The sequence below is a fragment of the Saccoglossus kowalevskii genome, chromosome 2, assembly GCF_978046115.1.
Source record: "Saccoglossus kowalevskii chromosome 2, keSacKowa6.1, whole genome shotgun sequence".
NCBI classification, from domain to species: Eukaryota; Metazoa; Hemichordata; class Enteropneusta; family Harrimaniidae; genus Saccoglossus; species Saccoglossus kowalevskii.
The window spans coordinates 20043199-20053106 of NC_140642.1; the positions used below are offsets into that span (position 1 = coordinate 20043199).

General features: G+C 34.8%; 1 protein-coding gene across 1 annotated transcript; it reads left to right on the forward strand.

Moving 5' to 3' along the window:
- The first annotated feature begins 42 nt into the window (after window positions 1–42).
- LOC100378816 (dynein regulatory complex subunit 5-like) lies at window positions 43–4253 on the forward strand. The gene is made up of 5 exons (XM_002734768.3): window positions 43–128; window positions 906–1167; window positions 1799–2656; window positions 2865–3028; window positions 3742–4253. The coding sequence occupies exons 2-5, from the start codon at window positions 912–914 to the stop codon at window positions 3913–3915; spliced, it is 1452 nt and encodes a 483-aa protein (XP_002734814.1). The 5' UTR covers window positions 43–128; window positions 906–911; the 3' UTR covers window positions 3916–4253.
- Window positions 4254–9908: the final 5655 nt, after the last annotated feature.

A 9908-nucleotide genomic window follows, 5' to 3' on the forward strand; every position in this document is an offset into this window, starting at 1 on the left:
ACTGAACTGAGAGGGCGCTCTAGATGCGCAGGGACTTGCGTAGATGACGTTTACTTTGCTTAGCAACAATAACATAAGTTGCCTGACCTGACGAGCAGTCCAAACGAGTCGCGAAATCACAGTTATACGTAAGTTTTTTTATTCATTCACATATTGTTATTATCTGTATTATTCACTAGTGTGCATGTCAAATTTTTACCAAAGCCATCCTTTTGAAAATGCCATATTCAGTAGCGACATCGTATCGTCTCCATGCCTAACGAACTGTTGAACCGTCCATGGCTGAATTGACGTGACAAGTTACACATGAAGTATATGGGCGTGCGTGAAAACGTATTTCTCTACACTGTTCTTCGGTGCTTTCAACACATGTGTAGTTTTGTTGTAACTAGTGGAGTGCTGCAAAATTATTTAGTAAGTTTAGTTGTATAGTAAGCAAAATAAGAAGGCTTTATACGTCTCTAAAACTCTCTGTTATAGGGCCATATAAATTAAGAAACGATTATATATAGTTTAGGAGAGAAAATATAGATATGTTTGAGTTAGGTTATGGCTATGTATATTCCAAGAGTATTGGTTCAGTTCCGGCTTCGCCTTGGGTTTGAACTATTGTTACAATAATAATTATTCACCAGCGTAATAGTCAAAATGGTAACGTATTCCAAACTACTCATCTACTCCAATGCTTGATAATTTGTTTTCTTCAGTGGAATGAATCCATATGTCTGGTTTCATGCGCCATGACAATCAAGAAATTGGTAACGTGGTTATATACTTACTTGTCCCCATTAACTGCATTTTATCAATAATTGTGCTTTAGCAGATACACTATTGCTATCGATTCATGTGAAATTTGTTTTCAGTTTTTGTGCTGTTTAATGATTAGAACATGTTTGTTATTCTAGCTCAAAATGACAGAACCACCACTCACTGACAGCCAGGCATCGGAAGAGAAGAAAGATGACGCTGATGAGAAGGGTAGTGTGAAGAGTTCTGGCAGTCATAAGGATAAAAGGATACCATCGCCGGCATTGAGCACTAAAGATGATGCAGCAGCTGATGCAAGGAATATGAGAAGAATTATCGCAGAAGATCCTGATTGGTCATTAGCTACTGTACCACTCTTGTCTGAGTTGTGTGTTTCACATATTGTTGCGGAATTTGAAAGTGAGCATAGTAAAGTATTGATGTAGATCAGAATTAAAAGTACATATTATGGCATGTATAGTATTGTCTACAATTTTTTTTTTTTTTTTTTCTGAAAGTTAAAAAGTATCCCTGATAATAGCAAAAATATAAAATAATGGAAGAAAAAACTGTTATTTCTTGCATGTGCCCTCAGTGGATTTGGTCTAACCAGTGACATTGATTTACAGTAACTACCGGGGATAGATCTATTGCTGGAATAACCAGAGTAACCAATCAGTACTCAATGACATTTGACAGAAAGGAAACGATCCTCCACATCATGGGGTGGTCATGTGATATGCACATTGAGCTCATGAATATGATTAACAACTCAAACTTCCATCGAGAGACAAGGACACAAGTTTTTTTTTTTATGATCACTCCTCTATATTATATTTTTGCCATTCTGATCTTTTTTTTTATTTTCGAAAAAAAAATTAAGACATGCAAGAAAGTCTAGTATCTACTGTGAAAAGCATTTTGTACAATGCCAACTGTCCATTGACAGTATGTTGAACATAAGTATATATTGCTAGAGTTCTCAGATATAGTGTGATCAAAGTATGATGTCCACACTTATAATGAACAAACATTTCAATCTCATTTTCAGATCACCCTAAACTTGATGAATTGCTACCAAAGTACAAGACTAAAGTACTTGAAAAGATATCAACAGAAATACCTTTAAAAGTAGTTTCTCATCTTGTGTCAGATGAAGGCTATTGGAAGAGGAGATGTAAAGCACGGTGGGAAATATGTGATGTCTCTAAGTATGATGCCAGCTGGAAGCGTATGTTTTTTGAGCGCCATTTAGAAAACATCATTGAACATTTTGTCCCTGAGACCACACAGCCTAATGAAATTGAAGAATTGATGCCATTGGCAGCACCCTACATACAGAAACTTGAAATTAAACAGTTATTACCCCCAGTGAAGGAAGAGCAGATGAGACCACTGGATGATATGTCAGATACTGGCAGTGAATCAGGGGATAATCTTCCTAGTATTGATCACTTTGAATTCAGTCTAGTTCTTGACAGACTTCCTCATCTACAGGAATTTCATGTTACATATGGAGTCAGAGACTGTGGCATGAACTTTGAGTGGAATCTCTTTCAATTCACCAACCGGGACTGTCTACTCTTGTCGAAATGTGTCAAGAAGTGCAGTACCCTTAAAGTCTTCAAATTGCACAAAAGCAAAGTGGACGATGACAAAGTGAGAGTTTTGGTAAGCCATATATTGGATCATCCGTCTCTAGAAGAGCTTGATCTTGGGCACAATATGATTGGAGATCATGGTGCTCGTGCCATCGGTAAACTACTCAATAACCACAGTAAACTGGTTAAACTGAACCTGTGCAACAACAAGATTCGGGCTAATGGAGCTGGAGCCATTGGTCATGCATTGACAAAGAACACCACTCTGAAATTTCTCAATTTACGACTAAACAGACTCGGTGATGACGGTAAGTATATATTTCAGATATCAGGAGTTGAATGCCTGTCCACTTGTTCCAGACAAATAGATGTTAGCTGTGACAGGTGACTGAAGAAATTGCTCTATATTGTTCATTGTCTCCTTTCCATCTTCAATCATATCTCTTAAATTCATATATTATTCTTGAATAAGAAGTTTTTTTTTACTAATTAAGTGACTGGTTTTGTTATCTATAGGTGGCCAAGCCATTGGACGAGCATTGCTGAAGAACTCCACTCTGGAAGAGATCAACATGGGTAGTAATGATGTGACAGAACCCACTGCAGCTGTCTTGTCACAAGTAGTTGTCCAGAACTCAACACTGAAGATAATTAACCTGTCTTGCAATAGGCTTGGACCAGTAAGTGCATAGCCCTCATTACTGTACATCATGGGTGTTGTGTTTTATAACAAACAACAATAACCATTTTTGTTTGTCTCATAAACATTTAATACAACAAACCAAAGTGCATGTTTTCTGGATTACATTTGCCCCAAAGATTCTGCTATTTTTGTTGTAAGAGACTAATCATGGCTGGTGAAAGGAGTGAAAGCCATTCACAATAATGTAATATGTAGAGTGCAATATACCAAATATTCACATCAAATGATGCATTAAAGTTCTTTCAATTGTTTAGTTATCACAGTTAGTAGAAATACATGGTAATTAGAATCACAGTTTGTTGACACTGATCTGGGCTATGTGTATTATTCATGACAAGGTTTCACTGATAACCTAGTCAACTATGAACTACCATAGTGTAATAACTATCATGAACAATTAGAGCAGAATCATCATCAATGTTTGTAAATTCATTGTCCCATTGCATTTATATTTTCCAGCCATTGTGCACTTATAAATCTGTATTAACTAAGTTGTAGAGCAACTAATTTAAATAATTTATTGCAGGGTGGAATGTCATCACACAAGCTTTCTGAAAAATTACTAGTATGATAGCGCCCTCTTTATCTGGTTCATGACATTTTGTTCTTATCATCGTATAAATGTCACTGTAGAGGGCGCTGTATGCTTGTACATTTAATGCCTGAACTTGCTTGTGATTTGCTTCTTAGGATGGTGGTAAGCAGCTTCAAGAGGGTATGGAAGAGAACAGCACAGTTATTGAGATGGATCTGAGACTTACAGAGTCAGGACAGGAAAGTGAATACTGCATCAATCAAATCTTGAAAAAGAACCAGGAGAGGGAGAGAGAGCTGAGGTTGGGAGATGATATGAAGCAAGGATGAGAAAAATATGTAAACCCTTCCAGTGATTTCAGTCTTGCATTTATTATCACAAATGTCACGTTTATAGTCTTGTTTTGAAATCATCAATAATATTTGAAATACAAACTATATCACATCCAAATGATTGGACTATGTGCAAAATAGTTTGAGTACAGTCTTGATTTAAGCTACTTGTATAAAACTCTTCACTTGTTTTTTCTTTGTAAATACAACATTTCCAAAACTACCATTTATACTTAAAACTGAGTTGTTTATCTGAGATTGTTTTGAAATACTCATACTATTATCTGTCATATTTTTTGTTTTCTCAATAAACTATACATCTATATGCAATAGAAGTCCTTTGAGTGGATGTCACATTATTATTAGTTGGAGATGCATGACCAAATGTCGGCCATTTTATTGTTAAAAAATTCATCAAAATCAAGCATGTCTGCATTTCTGAAACTGATCTCGGCCTTGCATGGACGAGGTTTGCTCAAACTTAACAAGTTATTAGCAAATATTGTTCAGAGCCAAATTTCTGACATTTCTAAAACTTTATACATACATGCACATGTATTTGATGTAGCTCAATATGGCCAGATTAAATGCTTTTGTTATGTATTTACAATTCCCAAATTAATAGCATGTTTGTTTGTGTGCTTGTGGATATTGCACGACCTGAGGTCAAATAAACCGGTAGGTAGGCCAGATTTTAAATGTTCTGATCACAGTACATGTCAGTGTCTCCAACTTGCAGCTTACAAAACCACAAATTTATATTACATCATCTTTCAACTAACTTGTATCAACCTCTGAAAATTTGCACACCATTCTGCCTCAGCAAGAAAAATGAACATGCAAATTATTTTTGGCTATAGCATTACATTTTTATATTTTTGGGGGGAATTTTGAGAGTTGAAAAACTATGTCATGGTCATATTTACTCAGCGAAGCATGTACTATGTCTTTTTCAGTTCATTTTCTTTACAAAGATCATCTTTTTTAACTGGTAATCCATGTTTCTCAGCTGTCTTGTACGGCTGTTCCAGCTGCCCCTTTTGTATCCACCCACACTCATCATATAACTGTTTAAAATATGCGGCTGACTGCTTCTAGGTATGCCTGTGTATTGTTCTTTTGATTTTCTATATTTTTGTTCTACACTCGCCCAATCCTAGGTAGGTTACGTATATGCGAATAGAATTACATCACATTGTCAAATGACAAAACATAAATGTCACTGGGCCTGGTGATGGTTTACAGGATTCTACCCATGTCAGTATAGATAAGTGAGTATTCTGAGCAGGATCTCATTCTTACAAATTTACAAGGATGCTTCGTATAAAATGTGATGTTTACAAGATATCTCTGTATAAAGTGTGAAGTTTACAAGATTCCTGTATGTAAAGTTCACAAGATACCTCGTGGAGTTTACAAGATTCCTGTATATACAGTTTTGAGTTTACAAGATTCCTGTATATGAAGTGTGGAGTTTGCAAGATTCCTGTATGTAAAGTGTGGAGTTTACAAGATTCCTGTATATAAAGTGTGGAGTTTACAAGATTCCTGTATATAAAGTGTGGAGTTTACAAGATTTCTGTATATAAAGTGTGGAGTTTACAAGATTCCTGTATATGAAGTGTGGAGTTTGCAAGATTCCTGTATGTAAAGTGTGGGGTTTACAAGATTCCTGTATGAAGTGTATAGTTTGCAAGATTCTTTGTGTAAAGTGTGGAGTTTCCGGGATTCCTGTTTGTAAAGTGTGAAGTTCACAAGATTCCTGTATGAAGTGTATAGTTTTCAAGATTCCAGTGTGCGAAGTGTGGAGTTTACAAGATTCCTATTTGTAAAGTGTGAAGTTCACAAGATTCCTGTGTGTGAAGTGTGGAATTTACAAGATTCCTGTATATAAAGTGTGGAGTTTACAAGATTCCTGTATGTAAAGTGTGGAGTTTACAAGATTCCTGTATATAAAGTGTGGAGTTTACAAGATTCCTGTATATAAAGTTTGGAGTTACAATTTTCCTGTATATAAAGTGTGGAGTTTACAAGACTCCTGTATGTAAATTGTGGAGTTTACAAGATTCCTGTATAAAAGTGTGGAGTTTACAAGATTCCTGTATATAAAGTGTGGAGTTTACAAGATTCCTGTATGTAAATTGTGGAGTTTACAATATTCCTGTATATAAAGTTTGGAGTTACAATTTTCCTGTATATAAAGTGTGGAGTTTACAAGATTCCTGTATGTAAAGTGTGGAATTTACAAGATTCCTGTATGTAAAGTGTGGAGTTTACATGATTCCTGTATATAAAGTGTGGAGTTTACAAGATTCCTGTATATAAAGTGTGGAGTTTACAAGACTCCTGTATGTAAATTGTGGAGTTTACAAGATTCCTGTATATAAAGTGTGGAGTTTACAAGATTCCTGTATATAAAGTGTGGAGTTTACAAGATTCCTGTATGTAAAGTGTGGAGTTTACAAGATTCCTGTATGTAAAGTGTGGAGTTTACATGATTCCTGTATATAAAGTGTGGAGTTTACAAGATTCCTGTATGTAAAGTGTGGAGTTTACAAGACTCCTGTATGTAAATTGTGGAGTTTACAAGATTCTTGTATGTAAAGTGTGGAGTTTACAAGATTCCTGTATATAAAGTGTGGAATTTACAAGATTCCTGTATGTAAAGTGTGGAGTTTACAAGATTCCTGTATGTAAAGTGTGGAGTTTACAAGCTTCCTGTATATAAAGTGTGGAATTTACAAGATTCCTGTATGTAAAGTGTGGAGTTTACAAGATTCCTGTATATAAAGTGTGGAGTTTACAAGATTCCTGTATGTAAAGTGTGGAGTTTACAAGATTCCTGTATATAAAGTGTGAAGTTTACAAGACTTCTGTATGTAAATTGTGGAGTTTACAAGATTCCTGTATATAACGTGTGGAGTTTACAAGATTCCTGTATATAAAGTGTGGAGTTTACAAGATTCCTGTGTGTAAAGTGTGGAGTTTGCAAGATTCCTGTATGTAAAGTGTGGAGTTTACATGATTCCTGTATATAAAGTGTGGAGTTTACAAGATTCTTGTATGTAAAGTGTGGAGTTTACAAGATTCCTGTATATAAAGTGTGAAGTTTACAAGACTCCTGTATGTAAATTGTGGAATTTACAAGATTCCTGTATATAACGTGTGGAGTTTACAAGATTTCTGTATATAAAGTGTGGAGTTTACAAGATTCCTGTGTGTAAAGTGTGGAGTTTGCAAGATTCCTGTATATGAAGTGTGGAGTTTGTAAGATTCCTGTATGTAAAGTGTGGAGTTTACAAGATTCCTGTATGAAGTGTATAGTTTGCAAGATTCTTTGTGTAAAGTGTGGAGTTTCCGGGATTCCTGTTTGTAAAGTGTGAAGTTCACAAGATTCCTGTATGAAGTGTATAGTTTGCAAGATTCCAGTGTGTGAAGTGTGGAGTCTACAAGATTCCTATTTGTAAAGTGTGAAGTTCACAAGATTCCTGTGTGTGAAGTGTGGAATTTACAAGATTCCTGTATATAAAGTGTGGAGTTTACACGATTCATGTATGTAAAGTGTGGAGTTTACAAGATTCCTGTATATAAAGTTTGGAGTTACAATTTTCCTGTATATAAAGTGTGGAGTTTACAAGATTCCTGTATATAAAGTGTGGAGTTTACAAGATTCCTGTATATAAAGTGTGGAGTTTACAAGATTCCTGTATGTAAAGTGTGGAGTTTACATGATTCCTGTATATAAAGTGTGGAGTTTACATGATTCCTGTATATAAAGTGTGGAGTTACAATTTTCCTGTATATAAAGTGTGGAGTTTACAAGACTCCTGTATGTAAATTGTGGAGTTTACAATATTCCTGTATATAAAGTTTGGAGTTACAATTTTCCTGTATATAAAGTGTGGAGTTTACAAGATTCCTGTATGTAAAGTGTGGAATTTACAAGATTCCTGTATGTAAAGTGTGGAGTTTACGTGATTCCTGTATATAAAGTGTGGAGTTTACAAGATTCCTGTGTATAAAGTGTGGAGTTTACAAGACTCCTGTATGTAAATTGTGGAGTTTACAAGATTCCTGTATATAAAGTGTGGAGTTTACAAGATTCCTGTATATAAAGTGTGGAGTTTACAAGATTCCTGTATATAAAGTGTGGAGTTTACAAGATTCCTGTATGTAAAGTGTGGAGTTTACAAGATTCCTGTATGTAAAGTGTGGAGTTTACAAGATTCCTGTATATAAAGTGTGAAGTTTACAAGACTTCTGTATGTAAATTGTGGAGTTTACAAGATTCCTGTATATAACGTGTGGAGTTTACAAGATTCCTGTATATAAAGTGGAGTTTACAAGATTCCTGTATATAAAGTTTGGAGTTACAATTTTCCTGTATATAAAGTGTGGAGTTTACAAGATTCCTGTATATAAAGTGTGGAGTTTACAAGATTCCTGTATATAAAGTGTGGAGTTTACAAGATTCCTGTATGTAAAGTGTGGAGTTTACATGATTCCTGTATATAAAGTGTGGAGTTTACATGATTCCTGTATATAAAGTGTGGAATTTACAAGATTCCTGTATATAAATTGTGGAGTTTACAAGATTCCTGTATGTAAAGTGTGGAGTTTACATGATTCCTGTATATAAAGTGTGGAGTTACAATTTTCCTGTATATAAAGTGTGGAGTTTACAAGACTCCTGTATGTAAATTGTGGAGTTTACAATATTCCTGTATATAAAGTTTGGAGTTACAATTTTCCTGTATATAAAGTGTGGAATTTACAAGATTCCTGTATGTAAAGTGTGGAATTTACAAGATTCCTGTATGTAAAGTGTGGAGTTTACGTGATTCCTGTATATAAAGTGTGGAGTTTACAAGATTCCTGTGTATAAAGTGTGGAGTTTACAAGACTCCTGTATGTAAATTGTGGAGTTTACAAGATTCCTGCATATAAAGTGTGGAGTTTACAAGATTCCTGTAAATAAAGTGTGGAGTTTACAAGATTCCGGTATGTAAAGTGTGGAGTTTACAAGATTCCTCTATATAAAGTGTGGAGTTTACAAGATTCCTGTATGTAAAGTGTGGAGTTTACAAGACTCCTGTATGTAAATTGTGGAGTTTACAAGATTCTTGTATGTAAAGTGTGGAGTTTACAAGATTCCTGTATATAAAGTGTGGAATTTACAGGATTCCTGTATATAAAGTGTGGAGTTTACAAGATTCCTGTATGTAAAGTGTGGAGTTTACAAGACTCCTGTATGTAAATTGTGGAGTTTACAAGATTCTTGTATGTAAAGTGTGGAGTTTACAAGATTCCTGTATATAAAGTGTGGAATTTACAAGATTCCTGTATGTAAAGTGTGGAGTTTACAAGATTCCTGTATGTAAAGTGTGGAGTTTACAAGATTCCTGTATATAAAGTGTGGAATTTACAAGATTCCTGTATGTAAAGCGTGGAGTTTACAAGATTCCTGTATATAAAGTGTGGAGTTTACAAGATTCCTGTATGTAAAGTGTGGAGTTTACAAGATTCCTGTATATAAAGTGTGAAGTTTACAAGACTTCTGTATGTAAATTGTGGAGTTTACAAGATTCCTGTATATAACGTGTGGAGTTTACAAGATTCCTGTATATAAAGTGTGGAGTTTACAAGATTCCTGTATATAAAGTTTGGAGTTACAATTTTCCTGTATATAAAGTGTGGAGTTTACAAGATTCCTGTATATAAAGTGTGGAGTTTACAAGATTCCTGTATATAAAGTGTGGAGTTTACAAGATTCCTGTATGTAAAGTGTGGAGTTTACATGATTCCTGTATATAAAGTGTGGAGTTTACATGATTCCTGTATATAAAGTGTGGAATTTACAAGATTCCTGTATATAAATTGTGGAGTTTACAAGATTCCTGTATGTAAAGTGTGGAGTTTACATGATTCCTGTATATAAAGTGTGGAGTTACAATTTTCCTGTATATAAAGTGTGGAGTTTACAAGACTCC

Excerpts from the sequence above, each read along its gene's own strand:
- LOC100378816 (XM_002734768.3), top strand. The coding sequence starts at position 912 with ATGACAGAACCACCACTCACTGACAGCCAGGCATCGGAAGAGAAGAAA. Across the intron at positions 2,657-2,864 it reads AAACAGACTCGGTGATGACG|GTGGCCAAGCCATTGGACGA; the intron begins GTAAGTATATAT and ends TGTTATCTATAG. Across the intron at positions 3,029-3,741 it reads CTTGCAATAGGCTTGGACCA|GATGGTGGTAAGCAGCTTCA; the intron begins GTAAGTGCATAG and ends TTTGCTTCTTAG.